At 38.3% G+C, this 27,715-nt stretch overlaps 1 protein-coding gene across 6 annotated transcripts in view; it reads left to right on the top strand.

Moving 5' to 3' along the window:
* BIRC6 (baculoviral IAP repeat containing 6) overlaps nucleotides 1-27,715 on the top strand; it is a 175,732-nt gene that overhangs the window by 5,564 nt on the left and 142,453 nt on the right. For all 6 annotated transcript variants that reach the window (XM_035322410.1, XM_035322411.1, XM_035322408.1 and 3 more), the window contains exons 2-10: nucleotides 8,740-8,921; nucleotides 11,751-11,888; nucleotides 12,292-12,485; nucleotides 14,537-14,648; nucleotides 15,905-15,987; nucleotides 17,135-17,357; nucleotides 17,457-17,617; nucleotides 19,600-19,658; nucleotides 20,989-22,386. In XM_035322410.1, the coding sequence (XP_035178301.1) occupies nucleotides 8,740-8,921; nucleotides 11,751-11,888; nucleotides 12,292-12,485; nucleotides 14,537-14,648; nucleotides 15,905-15,987; nucleotides 17,135-17,357; nucleotides 17,457-17,617; nucleotides 19,600-19,658; nucleotides 20,989-22,386 (2,550 nt within the window). The remainder of the gene's footprint in view (nucleotides 1-8,739; nucleotides 8,922-11,750; nucleotides 11,889-12,291; nucleotides 12,486-14,536; nucleotides 14,649-15,904; nucleotides 15,988-17,134; nucleotides 17,358-17,456; nucleotides 17,618-19,599; nucleotides 19,659-20,988; nucleotides 22,387-27,715) is intronic.

Below are 27,715 nucleotides of genomic sequence, written 5' to 3' on the forward strand. Positions count from 1 at the left end.
CACCTTTCTGAGTCCTTGCTAATACAGCTTATAACAATATTTTTATGGCTCCTGTTGCATTGGTGTCCGTAACTGAAGTGATACACAACATCAAGGATTTTATAACACGGAGTATAAGAAAAATGTGTCCTAGGCTGTAGATTCAGTCTTTGTTTCTGCTGATCTTTTAACAATGATCATGTCTGGTTTTTGTGTGTGTGGTGTTGACCTGTTAGTTCAGGATTTCTTCCCAAGTTACTTTCAAATCAGGAAACAAAGCTTTCTATCCTTGCTGTTATGGGGATTCTTTAATTCTCTCTGAACAGTATGACGTCCTTCAGAAATGCCTCTTTAGGATGTCTTGGAAATGGAGATAAGGTTTACAACCGCATGCAGACTCTAGGACAACCTTTGAGTGTATCATGCTGTGCCCGGGCGTGTTAGGAGATAGCTCGTTGCATGTTGTCTATTCCCCTGGGATCCGTAGCTGCTCACCAGTTCTGTGTTTTTAAATAAAAAATTTACATGTGGACCAGCTCACTTTCCTGATGGCTCTTAAGTGATGCCCCAGTATTGCTTTCTGCCGTTAGGAAGCTGTGCTTTAAATAGTTAATGCTCTCTTAATTGCAGCGACTGCTTGCCGTCACCAGACGAGCCTAGCACCAAGCGGACAGTTGCAGAAAGAGCAGCCACTGCCCTCTGCTCTTCCATTTGTGGTGTGCTTGTGGATACCAGTACTTGCAGCTTCTTTTGGGTTCTGTGGAGTCAAATGTTGGGTTTGGTGCTGGCCTGATGCCTTTGCTGCCTTGTTGGTGGGAAGGCTGTCAGGATTTGGTAAGGCCCCGGTGCGCACCGCTAGTCAAAAAGCAGACGGGAAGTCTGCTATAAGCAAAACATTGTTTGAAGATTTGCATGTATGTTAGGGGAAAGAGCACTCTGCTGATAAGGATGATGCACGAGACGGGGGAAAAGGGCTAGCCTTTGTTTTACTGCCTAGACTAAAAGTGTAAAAATAAGGAAATAACTTACCTGTCACGTAATTACAAACATCGTTATGCTTAAAAATGTCTTGGGGTGTCTGCTAAGGCTGTTCAGCGCGTGTTTTACTGATATTTTTGGTGTGCTACTTGAGGAGGAAATTTGTTTATCAGTTAAGTAGTCTTGAAAGTGAGTATCATTCATGGAAACGTGTATCCCGCCTCCAGTGCAGGTTAGTGAAGGCTTGCACAGCACACTGCCGGCCAGGCAGTGCTTCAGTCTGCTCTGCAGTTGGTGGAGGGATTGCTGTTTGGTCCGCTGCACTTCCCTGACCCAAGTGAAGCAATCAAGATCCCGGCTGAGCATTTGGCAGCTGTAGAAGAAGAGTTTGGTAAACTGTTTACTGGGCAACAGGCTCCAGAGACTGGCAGGAAAAACTACTTAAAGAAAGGTCAAGCAGGGAGGGTGAAGGACGGTACTGAGAAATGCAATGAAGTGGCTGGGTAACAGTGGGAAGGAGTTGAAAAAGGTTAGGGAATTAGGAAGCTGGGCAGATGGCAGTGAAACAACGCTGGGGAGAGAAGGAAGGTTTTATTGGAGAGCCAGAAGGAACTCTGGGTGTTGTGGCAGCTTCAATTGACCCCTCTTATACTGGATCCTAGCTCCATGTTGAGTTGTAAATGATGGTACACAACACTGCTAGAGAGACTTTCTTTTAATAGTAGATTTTTTTCTGTTCAGTTTTCTATAGCTTTTGTAAGCCAGAATTAACAAATAATCCTAGGTTTCCTCTCCAGGTAATAGCACAGGAGAAGGTCGTACTCTGAACTTGTGGAGGAACTTGCTTTCCATTGAAGGAGCACGGCAAGACCAGTCTTCCAAGGCTTAAGTTAGTCTTTGTGAATGCCCCCATGTAGTGACACTGAAGTTCAACTTGCTTAGTCACCATGTTCAAATATTCTTATGCTGCAAATGGTTGTCTTAAATGTACAAGTTCCTTCATTTTTGCCAGTTCTTATGTAGCATTTGAAAATTCATCCTAAAGAATAATTTCACTTGTAGATATAGCTTAAACACTAATGGATCTAGCCTGTTCTGCTTCAGCTTTCTTATATGGAAGCAATTATCAGGAGAAGAAGAACTCCTGTGAGAATGCATTTAATTACTTTGAGGTCCTCATAAGAATTCAGTGGAGCTAGAGCCTGGTGTACTGGACTCTGAACTGACTCATAATGACAGAATGAGATCTTGGAGTTGTGCTAGAAATATGAAATACCAGCTAAATGCTCAGTAGCGATCATAGAAGCAGTTATTAGAGAAGTCAACAAAAACCAGGCTGAGAATGTAAGCGCATTTCAGTGCTGTCATGTGTGCAATTTTGATATTTCTACCTCAAAAGGAGTATAACAGAACTACAAGTCTAAGGTATGCCGTGGGTTATGTATGCAAGACAACCCAATAGACCATGAATATTCAACCTGAAAAAGATGATGAGGAATTGGAGGTGGGAAGGTAAGTGTGAGAGAGGTTTTCAGAGTTCTGGAATTGTGGAAAATGGAAGTTTGGATTGAGCTGTCTCTTCCAGTATGATCTGGGGGGCACCAAAAGAAATTATTAGGTCCCCAATTTAAACCAATTGATAATACAATATGTAACTCTTGGCTGCAAATGATTGTGGTACTAGATATGTATGTGGAATCACAGCAGCATTGGACAAAGAACATGTTGTACAAGCACCTTTTCTTAAATTATTTACTAAACATTTCATTTAGACTGCTGTCTTGGATAAAATGTGCATCCTTCCTCTGATTCAGCTTGGTTACTCCTGTGTACAGAGTTATATTTCCTCAAAAGCAGCATCATAAAGAGAAAACTAGATAGTAATTCAGTTCTCCAACCTTACTGTTGAACAGCTCCTCCAGTAATGGAAGACCGCTGTTAGATTTTCTCTAAACCTCTTTTTCTACATGCTAACCAAGTTCAGTTCCCTCAGCCTTCCCTTCCTTGTGTGTGGTGTGCTCCAGCTCCCCAGCTGCCTTTGTGCTCCTGCACTGGGCTCTTGAGTGTGCTGCCTCAGATGGAGGGCCAAAGGTGGACGTTGTATTCTGCACGTGGCTTCAAAATTGTTGAGCAGAGCTACTCATGTTTGCCCCTGAACTCCTGCCCCTGTGATCCCCTGTGTGGCGAGTTTCAACCTGTAAGACCTTGCACTTGTCCTTGGTGAAGTTCATGAGATCACTGTCAAGCCATTTCTTTGGCTCTTTGAGATCTGTTTACATGGCAGCCCTGCCCTTTAATGCCTCGTTTGCCCTTGGTTCCCTCTCTCCTCTCATTTGGGGTCATCACATTTGAGTTGAAGGTGCCTTCTGTTCCATTGTCCAGGTCACCGATGGAGATAGCAAGCCCTATCAACCTTTGCTGAATGCCACCCGTAGCTGTCTGCCAGCTGGATGTTGAATCATTAACTCCCAGCTTCAGGCCTTGCAGTCCGCCAGTTGTTCACTTACCATGCTGTCCCCCATCTCCTTTCAAGCACGTGCTGCTTTTCCCAGCTTGGTGTTTTGGAAGCTCCTTGCAATTTTGGGACTTGGACAAAGAAAGGGGGAAAAAAAGCAGCTAGACCTGTTTCTGCCGGACAGACCTGGAGTTTTCAAGGTGCCATAACTGGAGTGTTTGCTCCTGTTAGAGTCTGCAGGGTACGTAATGGGTGAACTCAGCTCCTCTGGCTGTTTTAGTGACAGAAAGAGGAACTGGTGGTAAAAATTTCATCTGGCAACGGTTTTGTTGTGAAATGCTGTGATGGGAATTGCTCTAGAAGAATGGGGACTTCCTGGTGCCGAACTGCAGAGTGCTCTTTGCCTGTCTCTGGGTCCACGTGGATGCAGTGTAACCTGTCTGAAATTCCCAAAAGACATCTTTCCTGAAAATCATAGTTTTTATTTGGAGAAAAACAATGAAAAAGACACTGTCCCCAGTGCTATATTTCCAGGAGAATTGCAGAGACATCGCTTTTCACAGCTTACCTGTGTTAGCAGGAAGGATTGTAGACTGCCTTGTGAAATCTTTCATAATTACTTCTGAGGTATAGTGGTACAAAATTTGGTGAGCATTTGCATTCTGTGTAGCATGTAGGACAGCAGTAGCATTAGTCTGAGGTCTGAAGCAGCGTGAAGAGCGTGAGTAGAGAGCTCCCCAGTGACTCAGAGCAGAAGAGAACCATGCCTGCAAACCTAGAGGTTGAGAGGTGTGAGCTGCCTTGTCTCAGTGGGGTTTTCTTTATGGTCTGGAAGCTTTAAAGTGTTAATGATAACTTCTGGTATTAATTGCTCCATCGGACACGTCTAGTTAATATTCCTGTGACAGTCTCCCATGTTTTGGCCCAGGTCACACATCTTCCCACACCCCTTTAACAAGAAGTATTAAACCCAGCTGTCATACAATGAAACTGATACTGAAACAATTCTGTCCTACTTGTAGCTAAAGGAAAAGATAAACCACAAGTCACGTGTCTTGTTCTTGATTAACGAAATCCAATTTTGGCAAATGCTGGAGTTGCAAATAAAGTGCAGGCACTTTGCAATGCTGAGCTGGGTGTTTCTGCCTCCTTTAGCATTTCTGCTGCTAGAGATCAATTTTAGTGTTTTTTTTCCTGTTTCAGCTCTGAATGCCTTTTTGGTTAGTTCATTCATTTTGGACTGCTATTCCAGGTGATGTGGCAGATAGAGGTCTAAGTATGTAGTAGAATTTAAAAGTGAAAAAGTTGCTTGTGTAGGAAACAGGGAGTTTTAAGCGTGTCTATTCATCTAAAGTGGTAACTTCAACTTATTTTCATCCAGGAGGTTCCTTTCCACCCTTTCCCCAAGTTTAAGAATGTTTTTGTTTGGGGAAAGAAGGGGCGCACGGAGTGTCTCCAAGGTGGCAGCAGAGTGCTTTGCTGAGGTGACATTTGGAGCAAATCAGGGGCTGGTGCTGGACCTGGAAGGTACAGTGCGCTGCTGAAGGTTAAACTGAAGGTGCAGGAGAAATACGAGGGGATTTATAGCTGCTAAATTCAGCAGTGATGAGCCTGGTTTGCTGTACTGCAGCCTTCTTCTCAATACTGTGATCCCAAATGTTCATAAGTGCTAGGTCTTTGTTTCCATCTGAGCCACTGATCTAAGGACTTTAGAGAGAAATTTGTCTTTTTTAAATCCAGACGATTTCAGTGGTTTGTCTTTTGCCCTCTTTTGTGTGAAATGTTACTCTTTGCACCTAATCCATAATTGTGATTTTATATAGTATTAGTTCAAAAGAGTTTTCTGCAGGTAAAACAGGTTTTTGTGAAAATTAAGACCTTTTTACTATTTGTATTGTAGAACTTGTGCACCCTGTAAATGTTGTGATAACTTATCGTGGTGAACAAGCATTACTTAGGTAGCCTATGAGATACTGTACTTCCAAACTGGATTTTTCAAGTGTGTTTTGTTTGGTTTTTGTGTGTGTTGTTTTTTTAGGTGAAACAGAGGCAATAGGAAAGGCACCTGCCTAATGTCAAAATGATTACAACTGATATATATATCAGTTTTGGTTTTAATTCTTATAGTAAATTTTAAGGACTTCTACGGTTGTACCCTTCTCTTCCCTTGAGTTTTTGGATTCTCTTGCCTTTAAATGGCTTGAGATGTTCAAATCTAATGATGCAGGGTTAAAAGGGCAGGTAGAGCTTTTGATCTCTGAACCTATAGGTGCTTTGATTCCCATGGCTGCAGTATTTTGAAGTGGGTGCAGGGATCTTGTTTGGGTGTTTCAGTTTAGATTGGAAGTAGAAAAAACGGTATTGGTGCACATGAAGTGTGTTGTTTTGCTGGGCTGATGGGAGTTGGGTTTCTCCAAAAATATTACTTGGAGTTCTCAATCGAAAAGCCTTGCTGCATCCGTATGTAGAAGTGATGGATGTTCCTGTAGGTGGTTGGCCTTGGATCTTGGCGTTATGGAATCAGTGCTATGATACATGCATTTACTGCTCTCTTTATAGCTGTAGGTAAGTCCTTCTTGGCTGTAACTTAGCCATCATTTGTGTTTTATTTTTTATTTTTGCATGCTGTGTATTGGGAGCATCCTGTCAAGCGAATTACTAACTGTTGTATGTTTTAGTGCTGTTCTTGGCTAGCAGTCTTCAAGGTGGCTTGATTTTTTTTTTTATTATTTGCCATATTAGAAAAGACAAAAGGTGTTACTTTCAACAGTAACCTGCATCTCTTCATGTTGGTGGTCATGCGTGTTCATGTCACAGCCACTTTCCTTTGAGCTGTAGCCTCACTGGGGCTAAAACTCTTTATAAGCAGAGAAATTGAGAGAAGCTTTTTAGTTCTACTCCTTGAAAAGCAAGGCCAAACGGGCGCTTGGTTTGGTTCATCATAATCCCTGCAGACAAGGGGGCACAATAGAAGCTGCTTAGATCCTTAGGTATTCTACAGACAAGCTGGTTTTCTCTAACAGATTTTTTCATAGGTCAAATTTTTGCGCACAGGAAATTGCTAGTCTCTGTTCTGTGCTGTCTGACACAAGGAAGGTGGAGGGGAATGTTCCCTTTCTCAAATTCTTCTTTTCTGCAATCTGTTGTTTGTTTGCTTTGGTTTCAGCTCCTCAGGTCACTGGTTCTGATGTTGCTGTAGATGACATACCATAACTTAATGCGCTGTCGGGCTCTCACTTGAGCGTCCTAGCAGCCTGCCAGGTTTCCTTAAAGGAGCTGACAAGAGGCTTAACAATTTCTTTATGATTTGTGGTAGTTTTAATTCTAGACAGATAAGCCAGAGATCCACTTGTGCTGACGAAAAGCAGAGTTGTTCAGCAATTCAGAGGCTACTCATGTTGTAAGCCAGATGATTGCAGAACGTGGTTTCCCTAGGTTTTGGAACAATGCTAAACACCGATGGCATCATTTCCTTGAAGTTTAGATTAAGGTAGCTTGTTTGGGGTTTATGTGCTTCAGATAAAATGCAGCTGGCAACCGTAAATAACGTTCTAGAGATAGTTTAGCCAAAATCTTTCTGGCATGTAAATAACCCAAGTATTCGGAAGCACTGAGAGAGTCACAGCTGTTGGGTCTTGGGCTGTAGTTAGAAAGTTTTGCTTTGTTTCATAACAGCAAAAATAGTGTGTTGGCTAGGCGTGTTGTCTACCTCAGAAGTTGTCTTCGTTGTCTTATAGAATTGGGACTGCTTACATGGAGGGTATTTCTTAGCCAGTTGGAGGTTCAGACAGGAGATTTCTTTAACTTCTCTGCAAAAACGATTTAAGAAAAAATAATGTAGCCTTGAAAGCCATATGGGAGCAGGGCTCCTACGGGCTGCTTAACTCATACTTGTAGGGCACGAACATACTCCTGTGGTTGACAGGAAATTAGAAGTGGTTGTGCTGTTGGCACTGCCTGAAAAGGTGAGCTGCTTTTCTCATCTTCACTAAAAAGAAGAGAAGTGATGGGTTAAAGAAAGTGTCCTGTTGGGATCCAGCGCTTGGATCACACTGAGCAGACTGCAAACTCTGTGTTAATCTACTAAGGTATCTTGGTTAGGGCAGATACTTTTCATTTTAATTATGTAATACTTTCCTGTATGTTGTTAAGACTAGTATTTGTAAAGAAGTTACAACTTCTGTTTGAATTTTTGTAGAAACCATTATTTTTCTGTAGAGTGACTTCCTTGCCTGCAGCTGTGTTGTCTGTAGAAATTCTTGTGTGAGGAATGCCAGCCTATTGCCAAAAGGACCCTTTTTAAAGGTGAGGTAGGACCAATAGCTTCCCAACTATTGAGTGATTCTGTGGCTCTTCAAGTATTTCTGACTTCTATAGCAGTGATTCAAACTGAGTATACTTTGTGCAGACCAAGGCCTATATTTTGTGTCCTATATTTTGGGTATGCATGAGTCATTGTTTCAGAAAATTTGGTGACGAGGGCAGCTGACATTTATTCTTGTACTGTTTACAAGAGAGGATGCTACAAATGCAGTGTGGTCAGATTTGTGTTTCCTCCATTTGAGAAGGTTTAACTTCTGTCTATCTGTATCAGAGTGTGAAGATGAAAGAATTTGGGATTGTAGTTGTCTTTATCTGGATGCCGTCTACCAAAATTATGTTTTTAAATTATTTGTAATAAAAATCATCTAGCGTCTGGAGAAAGAGGAGAACAAGGACGGGATTTGATTAATGCAAAATTTAAGGAAACTCCTGTTCCTGTGCAACAAGAAGAGCTCTGTGTTGCCCACCCAGAAGTTTCAGCTTTGCCCTTTGCATGATGTGTCTCTGTGCTCCTAACATGCTTACAGCCTGCTTATGTAGCAGCAGCTTACATTTTCAATGAATTTACGCGCTTTGCTTCCTACACAGGTAGTGTATCACATAGCTTTAGTTTTACAATCCAGCCAGCCTTCGACACATGACAGCATCAAGTGTTTAAACGTTTCTTGGGCTCGTGCCCATTGCCACAGCCTCTGTTTACATCTGCTGACAGCCACCCCCGGCAAACATCTCTGACCTCTCCCTGGCATCGTGTGTGCTGTGCAGAGCAGAAATAAACTACCTGAACGTTTTGAAGAACACATCTGTCTTGTGTCTCTGACTATGTACAGGTGCAGGCAGAGTGAAGCTTTGATGGAAGGTGTTGTAGCTAATCTGCTAGTTTTGATGATCTTGGGAAGCAGAGGTTTTGCTCGAGTGTTACATTACTTTCCAGAACAGATGTTAAAGGTGTCTTATAAAAGCTATTTTCTAATAAGACTTTGTTTTTGTCTTTCACTTTACAGCTAAACCAGGTGGACGGGTGAAATGTCAGTATATTTCTGCTGTGGATAAAGTGATCTTTGTGGATGATTATGCAGTAGGATGTAGGAAAGATCTCAATGGCATCTTACTGTTAGACACAGCTCTGCAAACACCTGTTTCAAAACAAGATGACGTGGTTCAGCTTGAATTGCCGGTTACAGAGGTAAGATACATGAGGAAAAAAGTATGTAAATGACTCTGTCAGAAATACTGAAACCAGATGTTTGTCCCCTGAGTTTCTCGTGTGGTATTAACAACATGTGATGGTTAAGTTTCTTAGTTATTAGCCATCAGAGAAATAGCTTCTTGTGGTTATTACTATCTCAAACAAATGATGCCTTGCCTCATCAGGAGCACATTATTTCAAACAAAGGAACTTCAGTGATCAGAAATAAGGACGTGTTTCCAGAGCATTGTCAGTGCTTATGTATTATGGTATATGCTCTTCTAAAAGTTGGTCTGGGCTGCTAGCATCCTTGGTCTTTTTTAAATTGTTTTTACACAGGCTTTCAGGGAAAAAATGTCAATTAAAAAAGCAGTTAATGTGATGTTGCTACATGTGAAGAGTTAATGCTGGAATTTAATTTCTCTAATTAGGTCAGTTGGCCTGAGGTAAAAAAAAAAAAAAATCAAAACAAATAAACAAAAAAAACACAAACAAACAAACAAAAAACAAACAACAACAACAACAACAAAACACTTTTTATCTCTGCAAAATGGTTTTCCCTTTCATGTTTGGACCCCTACATTCTTTGTGATTCTGCCTGGTTTGAGACAATATAACCAACCATGTAGAATCACTGTAAGGGAGTGAAATGGATACATTTTCCCTTAGGTGTAATGCTTAGGTTTGTTGCTTGGTTTACCTTCAGCTAGTGAAGTGTTTATTAGACAGGTCATATGTACATTAGTACTAAGTTACCTAATAGAAGATAGCTAAGAAGGTGATGAGGAAAGTAGCTTTCACCGGTGTAGTGATCATGAAGTAATAGGGAAGGGATGTAGGTCTGTGCAACAATTCAAATTACGAGTGAGATGAATTCTTTCTTTGGGAAGAGCATAGAGCATCTGCCAATGCTAATATTTAGACTAGTACATACAGTACAAAAAAAAAAAAAAAAAGGAAAACCAAGAAAAAAACCTGGACTAGTGGATCCAGATTCGGAATCTTTAAAGCACTTTGTGAAAAGCACAATTTACAATTTGGGACGGGATAAATTTATACTGAGTAATGCAGTACCAACAAAAAAAATGGCCTGAGCAATGATTTCAGACATTTTTGTGCTCTTGGAGTATTGAATAATAGGTGCTTAGTAGGAGTAGTAGCAATAAATTGTTACTTCACGGAGGTTTCTGCAGAGACCTTTTCAGGTTCCTCACATTTGCTGCCACTGGCATCAATTTTAGATTAGACCCTTTGTGGTTACCTATAAAATCTTGGTGTGTGTGGCTAAGTAGGAAGAGGCTGACAGGTCAGCACTTCCTTTCTAAGTTTTGCTGTCATGGGTTTGTAGCCTCACCATTTAATACCAACTATGTTTGTTTCAGTTTTAGCTAAAGATTCTTTTGGTTCTAAGGAAAAATTTGCAGAACCTTATTTCAGGGTTAAGATAGTAGCATTTCTCCGTAAAGGTCCTTTCTGTAGAAAGAAATTGGAGAATATTAAAGTTTGGTAGGAACAGGCTGGGAGAGGTGAGGGCCAAATTGGCGAGGTGGGAGGATTGTCGTTAGCAATCTTCAGATCTTACTTTTAATTGTAAACAGGAGTTATGCAGACCTCAGAAAGCTTTAGCAGATATTAAACATCATTCAAATGGATCCGTCCAATTCTTTCATCATAGGAAGATTAAGAACCTTTATCTAAGCAAGAGTCTTTATTTTTTGTAAGTCTGTAGAACTTCTCTGCAAATCTTTTCTCCCAAAGATTGGTCTGCTGGTGATACAGTGCGTTGTGTGTGCATTTCTAACAGGCAACATTGACAAGTTGTGATACTGCCTTTATGCTGTTTTTACTTCTCCCTAAAACACTGTAAAATTATTAACTTCTACAGTTTATCTGTTGATCTTCTATCTTCTGTGAGAGATTTGTGAAGTACGAGAAGTACATAGTACTTTCACTGAAATCTGAGGAACAGACACAGGCTTAGCTAGGGGGCTGATTGGCCTTCTGCTCTTCTCCCCGAGCTCCCCAAGCCTGTAACCAAGTGGCCATTCTGTTCGGAGCAGTTCCTGACTGCTTTTCAGACGTAGCCTACTTAACAACAGGTACAGAATGCTCCGTGCTTGGCACCTAAGGTGTACCTTTAAATCTTACCAGTGGACATGAAACTAACACTCAGTGGGGCAAACCAGAAACAGATGGGACATGGAAGGAAAAAAAAAAAGGTGTATAAATTGATGTTTACAGTGTTTTTTTCTAGTTGCATTAGTTCTGAGTTGTAAAAATTCTCTAGATTTCAAAACCAGTCCATTTCTTTCTGCCTCATTTTCCAACTTAATTGATTATACTAGCATTGTAAGTAATTCATGTATAATGTTGTAATAGTGTTGTTTTGCTCTATATTATCTGTTACTTTTCTTTATACGACACTCAGAAAAATGTCAAAACTTGTGAACTCGTTTTTTGTCCCTGAAGGTGAATGAATCATTTTGAATGGAAAGCACTGGGTAATACGTGATTTTGTTTTGCTTGGCTTTAATTTGTGATGTGTTAATTGTTTATGTGACTGACTTGTTTAACATTTGGTAATACAGTTCCTGAGGGAACTTGCAATAATTACTGAAATTACTGCAGATATTTATCCATTGGTTGGGCTACAAACTAAAATCTGGAACTGCTTGCTCAACTTTGGGTCTTCTATGGGATTATGCTGATATAACATAAAGCAAACTAGGTGTGCCAAAGTGCATTTCCCAGAATAATGAAACAGTTGTAGTTCTCGTGTGTAAGTTCAGCGTGGGTGCTAACTGCTCTTGCACATCTGCATTTTAGGCTCAGCAGCTGTTATCTGCTTGCATAGAAAAAGTAGATGTTTCTAGTACAGAGGGATATGACTTATTCATCACACAGCTGAAGGATGGTTTAAAAAATACCTCACATGAAACAGCAGCAAATCATAAAGTTGCAAAGGTGAGAATTTGTTTTCCTACTGTCTAGCATGGATTCCCAAGTCTAATTTGCTTGCCTACCATTATTGAAGCATACAGAGTGCTTGACTTGGCGTGATGGATTTCTTTTGAAGAGGATGAAACGTATTATGTGTTCCTTAGTTCTTCTGAGTGGAATTTTACTTATTAAGCAGAAAATTAACAGGGTATTAAGCATAACATTTTGAAGATACTAAATTTCCTTGCATTATGTCCATATTGCTTTTGTGTGTCTGTTCTTGTAATACTTAAATTAATTGAAATCATGAAAGAGTGCAATGCATGCATTTGTTTTTGCTTTTGACACCTTTGTGAACTATTTATTGTGTAGACGTTAAAATCTTAAAATATGTTTACCTGGGTGTTTTTTTCCCCCCTTAATTTAGTGGGCAACGGTTACGTTCCACCTTCCTCATCATGTTTTGAAGTCTGTCGCCAGTGCCATTGTAAATGAACTCAAGAAGATAAATCAAAATATTGCTGCCTTACCTGTAGCATCCTCTGTGATGGATAGGTTATCTTACCTCTTACCCAGCGCACGACCAGAACTTGGTGTGGGACCTGGTCGATCTGTGGACAGGTACGTTAAGGCAAAATAAGTGATGAATTTGACCCCTTAGTTGGATCAGAAAAAGCTCCGAAATGACCTTAATTTATTTGCTGAAAGGGAAAAAAAAAAAAAAAAAAGGAATTAGTCCTGCTCTGTACATTCTTGCTCTTATACAGCTAATCAACTCTTTAATGCAAAATGCACTGTGCCTATTATTAAACTTAGAGAAACCTTGGTGTACCAAACAGCTGTTACGTTTGGATTCTGACTTCAGTGCCTGTCAGATGAATTCATTTTGTTCACTCCCAACATACATGTTCAGAAAGGTGACAATGAAGCCCTAAGTTTAGGTCCCCCAGGTGGTACTGTAACAAGTTAATATGTTGTGTTCATCCACATTTTATTCTTCATAATATGTAGTTATATTTATGTCTGGACACTATAGCGCACGTGATTAGTTACTTGGGCTACTGGCTGTATTCAAGCTAGTACTGTAAGCCTTAGGAGTTTGCATTGTTAAAATATTCAGAAACTGCATGGCTTTAAGAGCTGATGTATACCTCTTGTACACAGAGTGCACACATTTGTCTACCAAAGTTAGAGCATACACACGATGCTACATCATGAAATCAATTCCTTTTCCTTCATGCAGGAAGGAGTTATGCCCTTGCTTTGTGTTTTAGAGGATAAAGTTTAGGAAGTTGTTACCTTTGAGTGTAAATGCAACTTCTGAACTCTAGTCACCTGCTATGTGTTTGGGATCAGAGAAAATTTACCTCATAGACTGTTGCTTCATCTCTTTCTGATCCAAGTGATAATGTGTAAGTAATTGAGTAACCTATTATTTTAACCTTCATAAGCTGAGACTAGTTAGAATACTGATAAATCTTCAAAGTCTATAAATGAATGCCTTCCTGAAAGCTTCTATATAAATACTATTTTGCAAGTATATCATTGTATGTTACAGTTCAAATAATTTAAAAATATATATCTGATTGCATCTCTTACCTCCCCTCCCCAAACCTCCAGGTCTACCCATACCTTGCCATATTGTATTGTTGATTAGAGTGCTCTCAGGTCAGTTTATGAAGACGGTATAATGTCAACTGAAGACACCCTTTTGATGGGTGTTGCAAGAACAATTTACTTCCTTGGTGGGAAATGTTTAATATATCGATTCTCTTGCAAGGCAGCAAAAAGCTCCTGCCACTGAGGGGAAGAAGCAAGAAGTGAGGCACTTTTCCATCAAGCAGCGCTAGGTCTTCCAGCTACGTGTACCTTTCTGTGCCGGATGGCATATTATGGGATGATACTGGAGAACTTTAGTCAAGGAAAACCAATAGATGATAGCTGTTTCTTATGTGCTATTTCAAAGAGATGTACACTGAAATTAAACTGGGAAGCTGGGGAAAAAAAAATGGTACTTATTTTCTTTGTAGATTTTGCATTTACAAAGGATTTCAGATTTTGTGATTTAATAGTTTATAATTCTCAAATATTACAATATGCACTGAGTGACAAATGTTGGGAAGTTTGTACAGCATGTATTCAGTCAAGCTTAAAATATCCCTTTATCCCTTTGGGGTATTTTAAAATGTGTATTTTCTTATCTGTTCAGTTGATAAACCCAAATTTCTGCAGTAGTCATCATTTAAAAAAAGAAAAAAAAAAACACATTCTCTAGCAGTTCGATTGGGCTAGATTGGGCTAGATTCTGAATCTTCCTTAAATGCAGAGAAACTCTGGATATTTGATGCTTTGCTGCAGTTAGATCAAGTAAGTTACACAGGAGCTTATTTTGTTTATTCCACCATTAAGGCCTCTAGCTTGTTGTGTACTGTTTTTGGTCTTTTGCTGAGTCACTTTAGGCACCTAAGTGAGAAAACTTTGTAACTTTTCTGTAACTGTTAATGATAATTTTAAATGTAAGTTATAAATAAGTACCTGTTTTATTTCTAACAGTTGCTAAAGCATTGAAATTATCTCATATTTAGTTTACTTTGTTGGTTTTTATTTAGTTACTCTGACTGGCAGTTTTGGATACTGTAGATATATATATATTTTTTTTTTTGCCATGATAGGTCTTTGATGTATAGTGAAGCTAACAGAAGGGAGACGTTCACTTCATGGCCTCATGTGGGTTATAGGTGGGCACAGCCAGATCCTATGGCTCAAGCTGGGTTCTATCACCAGGTAAATGGTTTTGTTGTTCTTAGTATTTGTTTCCTAAGTGACTTTTTGGGGAGGAAAAAAATACTTTTTTTTCCCCTTAATAGATTTCCAAAAAGAATGCAGAAAGCATAATGAAAAAATGTCATTCAGCTCTTTTGCTGTTGTTCCATTTTTTTCCATGCCTTGAGGTTGCTTCTTTCTTGTACAGATTCCAGAAAACATTGTTCTAATTTAAGCATATAAAACGCTTATAAGTATCAGATAAATCTGAGGTAAAGAACAACAAAGAAGAACTTGGTATTTACACAGCATCTCTTTTTCTTACTTTTTACAGTGCAAGTGAAGCAGAAAAAAGCAGTAAGCCTGACTGAGGGTTTTTTTAACTACATTTTCCCAATGGGACTTAAAGAAAACTGTATTGTAACAAACAGCAGTCCTAGATCACATTACTAAGTTACTGAGCTTACTGAATAATACAACCTCAACATTTTACTCCACTACTCTTTCTATTGCCATTTTTCATTTTTTGAGGTTATTTTCACTGTATAATACTTATATATGGTATGGATTTACATAGTGCATGTTGTTTGACATCCCTATTGTCTGCCTTATTATGTCATCTGCAAAACTTGATAGGTGCAAACGGATGGTGTTTTTCTTAAGCACTCTTGAAAAGAGCATGTTTAGGAGGAAAAATACAAGAAATAAATGTTAGAATTATATCTGCACATTCCCAAGTGTATCTCAGTGACTTGAAATGCAGTCATGAACATGCTAAATATTAAGAGACCGGTAAATTCTATCCTTTTCCTCTGTCACTTCAGCTTGTAACAACCCTCGTTGCAGAGGAGTGATACAGAATGCTTTATATTTCAGCAGATTGAAGGCATAATAGGAAATGTTTTTTCAACTTGTATTTTTACAAGCATACAAATGTACAGTTAAAATTTTGAAGCCCAGAAGAATTTTTGAACCTTATGAGTTTTCTCCAAAGACAGAGATGTCTTAATAGTGAAGCTGTTCACTTGAGTTCTCATCTATTTCTATGTGGCTTTTAAACAATGGCTTGGACAGGTGTTGTTTCTGGATCTTTTCTGTAGAAATGTGTATCAAATTTTTTATGTGAAATATTGCCACTTTATGTAATTTTTGGCCTTTTATGCATTTGCTGTTGTGCTTTGCTATGCCACTAAAAGAAGGAGTGGACTTGATTGCCTAGTTAGTGTTTTGTGTTATATAGCTGTATGAATTTCAAATGTTCCTTCTTATTTTTATAGCCTGCTTCATCAGGAGATGACAGAGCCATGTGCTTTACCTGTAGTGTGTGTTTGGTATGCTGGGAGCCTACAGATGAACCTTGGTAAGTTTAATAATATTTGAAGTAGACTTAGGTTTGTGCTGAAGGTACTAGAAATCTTGGAGGACAAAGATCTGCGTATGTTGATAGGATGTCTGATGAGTTTAGGAAGTTACACTGGTGAGAATGGATTTCCAGAATGATTCCATGGGATTAATCAAAAAATATTTTATTGTACTATGTCAAACTTCTGTATGATACTAAAACTGAGAAATTGCAGTTGGTTTTCTTAATTCTGATTTGCTATTTCATTTCAAATTCTTTTGTGACAAAGATGGCAACCAACATTTCTTTGTGTGGTTCTAAATCCAGTCTTCTATATGATTGTGAAAAGAACACAAGTACTTAAACTGCAGTGACTATGCACTGTGTATTTGCCTTTTACATAAAGTTGCAAGCTCCATTACTAGTTTCCTGAATCAGCTAGAGTTGTGCACAGTGACAGAAATGCAGGACCTTATAATGATTTAAAAAGGGTCCTTAATGTAATTTTTGTTGTGGCTATTTGGTAATTTATAATTATTATTTCAATGCATCAGATTCCTGACTTGCTGGTAACTTTCCTTTTTAACATGATGTTTCACAGTCACCATCTCCTTTTCCTTGTTAATTTCCCGACATTTTATAGTAGTGTAATTGCTCTTTGTCAACTTTCTGCTTCCTTATGTATCAAAGTTAGAAGTTTGTTCTTTTTTCTATGCTTCTAGGTCAGTGTGTCATTCAGGGCTGATTTTGGCTTTTTTTTTTTCTTTTTTTTTGTCGGGGTATAGAAATAAAAATGAGACATGGCAGCTTCTTATTAAGGCTACTTATAATAATATCATATTGGAATCCTAATGTATGCTTTTTTTTCTTCATGGTAATGTGATGAGCTACTGTCTGTAGAACTTTTTTTTTAATGTAAGATTTTTAGGACTAATTATGGGACAGATTCTTCCATTTGAATGTGACTAGCCATTAAATGATCAGAGGCTTTGATACACTTTGCTTTTAAAAAATAGCAGGGAAAAATGTTTAGTAAATTTCTTATGTATTTGACTACGGTTTAAATGTTTCAGTTACAGGGTTTCAAGGGCTGAGTTTGTATATGATGTCTATGTTTTTAAGAGTAAGAAATCCATTTTGATATGTTTGTTTTTAATATGAAAAGGTCTGAACATGAGAGACATTCCCCAAACTGCCCGTTTGTCAAGGGTGAGCACACTCAGAATGTACCTCTTTCAGTCACACTGGCCACAAGTCCAGCACAATTTCCCTGCACAGATGGCACTGACAGAATAGCCTGCTTTGGGTCTGGAAGTTGCCCTCATTTTCTAGCTGCTGCAACAAAGCGAGGAAAAATCTGCATATGGGATGTTTCCAAACTTATGAAGGTATACAATATAACCAATTTTTATTAACTAGTTACTTCTGATTAAGCATGTCTCCATACAAGTCAAAGATCTCTTCTGCTTTTTATTGTTGTTTCTCAGGTCCACTTAAAATTTGAGATAAATGCATATGATCCAGCTATTGTGCAGCAACTTATGTTATCAGGAGAACAGAGCTCAGGGGTTGACTCAAGGAGACCAACACTAGCATGGCTAGAAGATTCATCTAGCTGCTCAGATATACCAAAATTAGAAGGAGACAGGTATGCCACTCTAAAAAATTAGCAATGAGAAATTCTGCTTTGTAAATGGTAAATGATGTTAAGTCATGTTTTGTGAAATATAAGAGTTATATGGAAATATAAGAGTTATATTATATGGAGTTTTTTTTAATCCTTATGTGTCTGTACACAATTCAACACTTGAAAAAAAATCCGTCTTTAAAGCTAGTTCCAATTTAGTCTCACTGTTTCAGTTTTTTAATCTCCACTAATAGAGATACCAGATCTTACTGCTGCTCTATGCTGATGTTTCAGAGAGAAAAGAGCAAGGAATACAAGTTTGGGAACAGCTTTTCATTTTAATTTTGGATTATGTATTTCAGGTTTTGAAAGCAAAGGGTACTTGCAGGCTGTTCATTTTTCTGATTACTTCTCCTTAATTTCTGGTTGTGTCATTCTGAAAATAAATCATGTGGATGTGGTAGGAATTGCTTTCATTTGTACTTTTAACGCATGCATACAGACTCTAAATGATGAGATAGTCCTGTCACAAGCTTCTAAGCAAGTTAAAGGGTATGCTGACACTTAGTGCCATACGAGAATAAGCAAAATGCTTTCATTTATGGTTCTTACAGTATGATACTGTAAACTCCTTTCTCATATTATTAAAACTCAGAGAAAAGAGTGAATCATTATTGGAAATCTCAGGACAAGAGGTGTGTGGGTTCTTTCTTCTTAATGTTTCTTCTTAAAAATCTGCATCTCAGAAAGTAACAGTGCTGCTGCACATACAGGAGTATAAATCTTTTAAGTTTGGTGTGATTCCTACAGCACTGCAGAGCTTGCTGTTTTAAAGAGTGTATGTAGGAATGTGGGCAGCATTAGAGGATGGGACTTAGCGGCCAATCATTGCTAAGAGCTGCTGAAACTTAGGCTCTTACTGTAGCTTTAGGGTTGTAAACTCCTTGCGAGTTAAAGAATTACACCATTTTTAAGAGGTGGTTAATGGATAGTACAATGGTGCTGCTCAGGGCTAATCATCTTCCACTCTGCTTAATCTATATGAAGTTTGCTGTCACTTTCCCACCCAAGGGGAAACTGGATGATAAAGTATTGAATCATTGGTGTCTTCAAGTGAAGGTCGATCAGGTTTGAATTTAAAATGACTTTTTTTTTCCTTGGGCCTGGGGAGAAAGCATCTGATTTGTTGGAATGTGGGAATTGGAATGTGCAAAGGCCCTGCTGTTCTTTCTGTATGGAAAGGTCTCGTAATAGCAAATCATTTTCTTCTATTAGGAAAGCCAGATGGGTTAAAACTTCATATATTCTTAGAACTACTGAACAGCCTATTTCTCTTCAAGGGGGATCTTGACCAGAAATTGCTTTTATGAAAACATGACTCAGCTGGTAGTATTTTTTTAAAGCAACATGATGTTTGTATGTTGTTTCTTTAAGGAAGGGGCCCTGAGGAACTCAAAATTTATTCAAGTATTTTGAACCATGGAATGAGTGCTCATAGAATGGTTGTTGGTAGCTACTGTGCTGTGAGAGAAAGTCAGTCCACGTGAGTGGAACAGGACTACCCTGAACTATGATAGCTTCTGGGCTAGGTACAAAATCACTTGGTAGAACTGAAAACTAGTCTGGCAGCTCCACCTTTCAGATACTATTTTGAGAACTTTGAAGAAGGTGTCGCCATTTTTTCTAAGTGTTGAATGTTTGTTTGCTTTTGTGGTTTGTCTGAAAGATTTCTGAGAACTGGCTTTCATTTTCATTCAATTTATGTCTAGATTACGGGGAATGCAAGAGTAGAATGAGGGAAATTGGAAGCCGGTCTACATCATGATGAAAAAAATCATGATGTTATCATCTGACATTCATCAATGGATATACAATGCTGACTAAAAGAAACTCAGGATAATAACCAACATTTGATTCTTTTTACCTTTTTTTTTTTTTTAATTTATTGAAAAATAGGAATGCAGCGACAGTGTACATGGTGTCATTCATACATTTTTTTTCAGTGATGACCTACTGGAAGATTCGGACAGTGAAGAGCATTCCAGATCAGAATCTGTGACAGGTAGGTTATATTTGCTTTGTATAGTAGTTTAGAGGTCAGAAAGAAAATTGTTTTTCTCAAGCTCTTAAGAAATCCCTGTCAAAAGCAAAGGATATGTATTCATAATATTTGTGAGGGGAAGGGGGGGAAGGAAAAAAAAAAATGACCTGGAAAGCAGTGCCAATAGTTAAGTCATTATTTGTGTGGTGGCAGAGAGTAGATACAGGAGAGAGAGAAAAAATCACTTTGGTTAATAAATGTCTTATTTGACAACAAGCATTGCTTATCTTGCTGTCAATAAAACACACAAACCAATTAAAGGAACTTACTTAGAACGGGAACAAATTAGAGCTGCACAAAACCCTTTAAATTGAGAGGACTGCTAGAGAGAGTTCCTGTATCTTGATTGTTCCTCTGTGTGTATGGTCTTTGATAGAAATTTACTTTTTTTTCTCATCCTGAACAAAGCTTTCAAATGGAAGCAGTACAGTGCTATGTATGGTGTTTGCATTATTTTCTTAGAGGTCTAATCAGAAATTTTGATGGGTGGGAGGATTGCATGCTTGATTTTCATAGTTTGTTTACACTGCTTAATCAAGAGCAGCAGGGAAGGAAGTAAAGAACATGTGCATGTGCATACACGCAAGGGAAAAAAAAGACATTTTTTTCAACGCAAGTGTTTATGAAGATGAGGCTTTATCATTTATGCTTCAGTCTCATCTGGTTTTTTCCTTTGTAACCAGTTAAATTTTTGCATGACTTAATTGAACTCTTCTCGTTCATTGTTATTCTTGCAGTGCTGTTTAATTTCGTCATGCCCATCTGAACAGTGTTATGTTTTATAGTAGCTTAGAGAGCTCTTTGTATTGTCTGTTATGTGGTGGTAACTGAAGTTTTAGAGTAAAATTAAGTGTATTTCAGCTGAGAGTGGAGAACAAATCTGTTGAGTTGCAGATTGCAGATGGTGCTGAGCTGTCTAGGAAGAGGGGTGGTACAGGATGGAACATGAAATGAATCAATTGGATTAGTTGCGTTTTAGTATGGTGGTCTAACCTGGCTAAAATAAATGTTAAAAAGATCTTACTATTTACTAGGAGAGCTATTGTCCTCTTTTCTTTACTTTCACTCTTGTTGATAAAATCAGGACAACTATTAGCCTATGTAGAAGGAATGTTTCTAGGCCTTTTCTATTGTTTCATGACTAACGAGTCTTGAACTTAAAGAATGTTACAACATACTGAAACTGTAGAGCAGTAACTTTTCCTTAATTATGAGAATAAGACCATAACATATGTAATGTGAATCCTTTTTATTTTTCAACATATATTACATTAAAAATTTCTATTTAAAGGGCATACATCACAAAAAGAAACTATGGAAGTCAGCCTTGATATAACAGCTCTCAGCATTCTTCAGCAACCTGAGAAACTTCAGTGGGAAATTGTTGCAAATGTTCTGGAAGACACGGTTAAGGATCTGGAAGAACTTGGTGCGAATCCCTGTTTGGCCAACTGTAAGAGTGAAAAGATGAAGGAAAAACATCTGGAACAACACAACATTCCCTTTCCTTGTTTATTAGCTGGAGGTCTCTTAACATACAAATCACCCGCTACCTCTCCTGTTAGCAGTAACTCTCAGCGGTCACTGGATGGCTTAAGTAGGACTCGAGGTGAGAGTGTCTCAGAACAGGGATCAACTGACAATGAATCCTGCACTAATTCAGAACTGAATTCCCCTCTGGTAAGGAGGACTTTACCTGTATTGCTGCTATACAGCATTAAGGAGTCTGATGAAAAAGCAGGAAAACTTTTTTCACAGATGAACAATATTATGAGTAAAAGTATTCATGATGATGGTTTCACAGTTCCACAGATCATTGAAATGGAGCTGGACAGTCAGGAACAGTTGCTGTTACAGGATCCCCCTGTGACTTACATTCAGCAGTTTGCAGATGCTGCAGCCAACCTAACTTCTCCGGACTCGGACAAGTGGAGCTCTATGGTTCCCAAGCCTGGGACTTTGGTTCAGTGCCTGCGTCTGCCAAAGTTTGCAGAGGAGGAGAACCTGTGTGTAGATTCAATCACTCCTTGTGCAGATGGAGTTCATTTGTTAGTAGGACTGCGGACTTGTCCTGTCGAATCTCTGAGTGCAATAAATCAAGTAGAGGCCTTGAATAATTTAAATAAATTAAACTCGGCACTATGTAATAGAAGGAAGGGTGAAATAGAATCAAGTCTTGCTGTAGTGAATGGCACAAGTATCGATGTAATCCAACATGAGTCACCAGCAGATGTACCAACAACTCCTTTAATAATTCAGCCTGAACAGAGAAGTGTTAGTGGTGGATACCTAGTGCTTTATAAAATGAATTATGCCACTAGAATAGTTACTCTAGAGGAGGAACCAGTAAAAATCCAGCATATCAAAGACCCCCAAGACACAATTACCTCAATGATTTTGCTCCCACCAGATATATTGGATAATCGAGAGGATGACTGTGAGGAGCCTGTAGAGGAAATGCAATTAACTTCTAAAAATGGCAGTGCAAGAGAGAGAAGATCTGAGATTTCCACTCTTGGGCACCTGGTAATAACTACTCAGGGAGGATATGTAAAAATACTAGATCTTTCAAACTTCGAAATTCTGGCCAAAGTGGAGCCACCTAAAAAAGAGGGCACTGAGGAACCAGATATGTTTGTCTCTGTGATATACTGTTCAGGCACAGACAGATTATGTGCATGCACCAAAGGTAAGACTCTTTTTAAAATGTTTTTTGATGCTTTATATTGCTGTATTTGGATTGTATTACAGAATGTTAGATGTTAGGCTACAATTTTCAAGATAGTAACAGGCAAGTGCCATTGAATTTACCTACAGTTTACTTTTGTTCTAGAAAGCATGGGCTCCATTCCTCCTCTTAAATGTGCATTTTCATGTCTAAAATGGGGATTAATCTTGGGTATGTCCAGTGTACTGGTTAATGTTGTTGTAGCATCACAGATCTGCTTAAATCCAAAACAACAGGATTTCTTTTTATGAAATTATTTCCGTGCTGGAAATAGGTGTTTCAGAAAAATGTCTTCTGTACGTATTGGAGATACTCAAGAGAATAGAGAAGGTGATGCTTTTGTACCTTAATCCAGTCATAAGTTATTAAGATTGTGTCTTCTTTCAGATGGGCCTGCTGCTTCTGCTTAGGCCTTTTTGCAATTGGGATTACTCTGTCTTGACTCTGAGAGTCAGGACCATGTATGCGGGATTGTTAAATCCTTTTTAAGAAATACAGTACATTTTGGGGGGTAAAGGACAGGTGGGAGAGGAGCCTAACTGAAGTCCAGCCGACTGCTGCTTCACAGGAGAATAGCTGAACCTGCCCCTACCAACCTGCATTCCTCCGTACGCCAATGTCCCATCTAGCTCTCCTGCACTCGAATGCAGCTACAGTGGAAATGTTTTAAGTGCTAGGCTGATGGGATGGTTCACACATCAGAGGAACTCCCACCATGTTGAACTTTATCTCCTCTAGAATTTCAGTTGTCACATTTACACCTTTCTTGGTTGCATCACGTTTATTATGTAGTCTTCAGATGAGTGGCTATTAAATTAGGCCTACTTGTTTTTTCTAACTGATAGTTTAGCTTATTGTAAAAATTTTGTCTGCTAAGGACTCTGTGTTTATCATACCTACTGTGAGCTTTGGTGGTGGAAACTTTATTTTAATATGATTGAGAACATCGAGTGTTAGCAACTAGTATTGATAATTGCAGATTGCCAATGGAAACATTTGGATTTATTACATTGTCCTCTTTTGGTAGAAACAGCTATTGAACCGTTTGAGCTTTATTTAATAATGCACACTTTTTCCTACTTAGAATGGAACTCTACTCCAAAGATTAATTGCTTTTGAAAACTATATGTATCATATAGATGTTTCACATTCATATATATATATGAAACATTATTACATATATATATGTGTATATATGTGTCATGTTTTTACGCTTACTGGTCAAACAACAAATCCCATTTAAAAACAACCTAGCTAAGCATTGTCCCACAGGATTGTACTGCTATTCATTTCATTCTCATGTGAAATCTATTATGTCTGTCTTGTGTTTAAGGTTGATGACAAGAGTAAAGGACTTACTGTTTCTGTGCATGCTATTTCCCATCCAGTGTTAGCATGTATGGTAATGATGTTCTTGTTGCATTTGGTATCACCTAAACCTGTTTTGGGACCTTGAGTGTAAGACACAGGTCTGTTGATCTGGGAGCACTTATTCTGTGTGCGTAGGAGTATTTTTGTCTCTTCTGCCTTTATAATCACCACTTCTGTTACTGACTGGAGAATAGTTTGTCTTCCTCATAATAGACAAACACATCATTCTGCTTTTTCAGTAAAAACCTCTTTATTTTTTTCTGAGAGTGCTATAGTGTCCATTTAGTAATTTATAAATACCTTTGCCTGCAAGTTCTTTTGTTCTTGCTGCCTTTAAGATGACTGGGTGTTTCTTTTTGTTCTGTGGTCCTGTAAACCACAGGCATTCATTCCTCTGCCATCAAGTTTCCCCTTTTGAATATAGTACTTCAATAACTATTCAATTTTTTTATTCATAGATTATTCTTGCCTTCGATTTACACCCACCATGCCTCTACTTAGAACATTTTTTTTTTTAAATGAATTTCAAAAGTAATTATTTTGGTTGTTTAAATGTCTTTAGAAGTTTTCAGTTTATATATATATATTTTTAGCATTTAGGTCACTTCTTTTATAGTTTTTCTCACTTTTGAGAAATTAAGTACAAAGTCATCGCAAACGTTTAGGGACCAATATTCATTAGAAGTCTGGATTTTGGGATCTGGTACAAGATATATCTGAAACGTTTGTGTCCTAGTATTTTATGCTGAAATTTTGAACTTCTTAAAGAATGATTTGATCTTAAATGTTTATAAATAACTGTACTATATAAAACTCGGAAATACTAAAAGAAAAAGCAAACCAAAAAGCTCAAATACCTAACTTTTTCCATTCTATATCTTAGGGTATATTTAAACAGCAATGTAAGGAATAGATTTCCCTTAACTTCTGTTCAGTCATAACCATCCTTTAATCCGGCTACTGTAAGTGGGTAAAATTGCTTGCTTATCTGCCAGATGGCCAAAAAGATTTATCATTATTTTATCTGAAATGCAGTTTTCTTAGGCTTCTTCCAATCCCTCTGCAGTCTTTGCTCTTCTGTCTTAACTGCCATGTAGGGGATGTGCCTGCAGTCAGACCGCATTAAGGAAGACTGGTGTTGAAAGAATTGGTGTATTCACTGGTGTATTGAATGTTAATCCTAGCAAGTAGCTTGCAGTGCAGTGACGCAGGGGAAAATGTTAAATAAATGGTTTTAAACAAACATGCACTGGGGTGCTTGGAGGTCATGGGAAAAGTGTTCAAGAATATGGGCTAATTCTTTACTATTTACTTGCTCAGGTGGTGGGAATAAGTACTTGAACACCTCCAAGTTCTGGATGTAGAATAGCCAACTCTCTCTCCTGTTGCAGCTTGTTGACATATAGTTGTCCTTGGTAGATCTGTAGCTGCCCTTAAGGTATAACTGGAAAAAATACATTTGCGTGAATGGGTGTTTCAGTCTTTGAGTGATTTTATGTAAAGATGTTTTCGACGTGCATTTGATGTCAGTCATCTTTGTGGGTTGGGAATAATTATTCTTATCCCACTTAAAAATATTGCATCTTGGTGTCAGCCTCAGGTGCTTCTCTGTGAAGGAGTGTCTGTAGTTGACCCCTGGGGTGAGGTGTTGAAGTATATTCTTGTTTCCAGTTCTGTCAAGCAAAGAGTAGACTTTAATCTCTCTGTATTTTGTTTTCTTCTCTTACCCTTGGCCAAGGTAAACTATGGTTAATATCCCTCTTAGCACTACTTTGTTATCACTTGGAGCTTTTAAACATTTTTGTATTGTGTCATTAGTATGAAACTTAGCTTAAATTTGGTAGCATCCAAAATATTCTTTATTATTAAACTATGCAGTAGGCTGACAGCAGTGGAGTGGTCTTCTAGTGGTACTTGAACTCTATTATCTGGTGTTTGAGAGGACCAGATATAATTCTCTTTGGACGAGTAATCTCAAGGGCTACAGTTATCACCGCACTCTTTAAGTCTGCTTTCATCTAATTGTATTTCTTTTAATTATTACAGGCCTACCAAAAATTGCTTAAGTAAACAGTCCACAGCATACATTCTGCTGTTTTCTTTTCTTGGGTTGGTTTGGGTTGTTTCCTTAGTCTTTCACTTCTACCGATGTTAGGAACTTCAATGTCTGAAGCTTTTGGAAGAAATATTACAAGCAGGAAAGTGAGGTGGCATTGCAAATAAATCAAAAGGTATCAGAAGTAGAAACGTTCAGGGTGTTGCTGCGATAAATAAAGCAATTTTCACCCAGACTGTATGATTAAGGAGGTGCTAAAATCTGTATAGTGGCTTTTGAGTACTTGAGTAGTTCAAGTCAGTGAAGTATTCTTGGATTGTGCTCGCCTGAAGTTCGCAATTCAATTCTTTCACAAATCTACTTTTCAAATACCATAGCGAGTGAAGTTTTGCAGTAAATCATTTCCATATTGATTCCTCTTGAAAGTGTTAGTATTTGGTTTTGCATTACATCTAGCAAAAGTCTCAACAGAAGGTTGATTTGATTGTTTTAAAAAATGGTTCTTCAGTAGTTCCCTAAATTAATTTAGTTATATGTTCAGTTTAATTATTAATGTAGTTTGGGGAAAAAGCAGTGGGAAGAAAAAAGTAGTTTTTCTACTTTTTTCATCATAAGAAGGAAGAACTGTACTGCTTTTTTATTCTAGCAATCCTCTCCTCTACCTATGTTGTTTCAAAGTCTACATATAAAAATTCCCCACTTGCAGTCGCATGACCAGCTTCTTGCACGTCATGTTTTAGAGCATGCTGGATCAGTTCTGCTGTCTTCTTCTAAATTACTCAGAATTGGAAACTGTAAAAGAAGACCACAAACACCGTATGTAATCCATCCTGCACATTGATCCCATAGCAGTTGTTTTATATGTTCATCTATAAGCACTTTTTTCTTTAGATGTCTATTTTGCCATGTTTTGGGGCATTCTTTTTGTGTACCTAATTTTGTCAAGTTCTTGCCTACGGTGCTACAATGTAACAGTAGTTTTTGTCACTCTCCTTTGTTGAGAAAGTAGTGATTTTTTAGACTGAAGTTTGGTCTTGTCAAAAATGAGTTGTATATGTTAATATTTTTTGTAGCAAGCTTGACAGAACTGGATGGCACTTCCACACATTTCAGAACAAATGCCACCAAATCTTGTGCCAATCAGTTGTAACAAATTTCTTGCTCTTGAGCTGTATGTAGTGTTTTTATCACTCTGTAGTTTTTTTTTCTGTTTTTGTTTTCATGTTTTATTTGTCTCTGTCACTAGGCTTTGTCAGCCTTGTACATTAGCATATCTGTTGAGGAATCAGTCAAGTGTTTTCAATTTTCTGCCTTCATAGGTGATGGGATCTAATGGGGATGGGAGGGGCTGAGTTTTTTTGCCAGGATTCTAGCTGAAAATGCTCCTAAGGAGATCATCTTAAGGTCAGGAACAATTACACTTACCTTTCAGAAGGAGATCAACCTGTTTTTGAATTTCTTCCGCATTGGAGAGGTAACAGCCTGTTCACAGAATTTCTACTAATGCACATTGTCCATGATGAATATTTTTTTCTGGTCTCTAGTCTGTATTGTCTGTGCTGAACAGAGTCAGTTGTGCTGTCCTTATTTGACATGGCAAAAATCCCTACAAAAAAGGGAGTGGGGACCTCCAGCCCATTTGTTTTTATCAGCTGAATACCTCCAGTTGTTTTAAACTTCCCTCAGGGGCTTTGAAAGAAGAAAAAAGCATCGCTCTCCCTTCCCAAAAGATCTCAGGTCCACAGGCTTCTTGACCCAAAAACAGACACAGTAATCCTACAGATGTCTTCAAAGGAATTTTTCTTTTCTATTTAATAACTCTGCAATCTGTACATACCGTGTGTGCATGTACACACTAGGATG

The sequence above is a fragment of the Oxyura jamaicensis genome, chromosome 3, assembly GCF_011077185.1.
Source record: "Oxyura jamaicensis isolate SHBP4307 breed ruddy duck chromosome 3, BPBGC_Ojam_1.0, whole genome shotgun sequence".
Classification (NCBI taxonomy): domain Eukaryota; kingdom Metazoa; phylum Chordata; class Aves; order Anseriformes; family Anatidae; genus Oxyura; species Oxyura jamaicensis.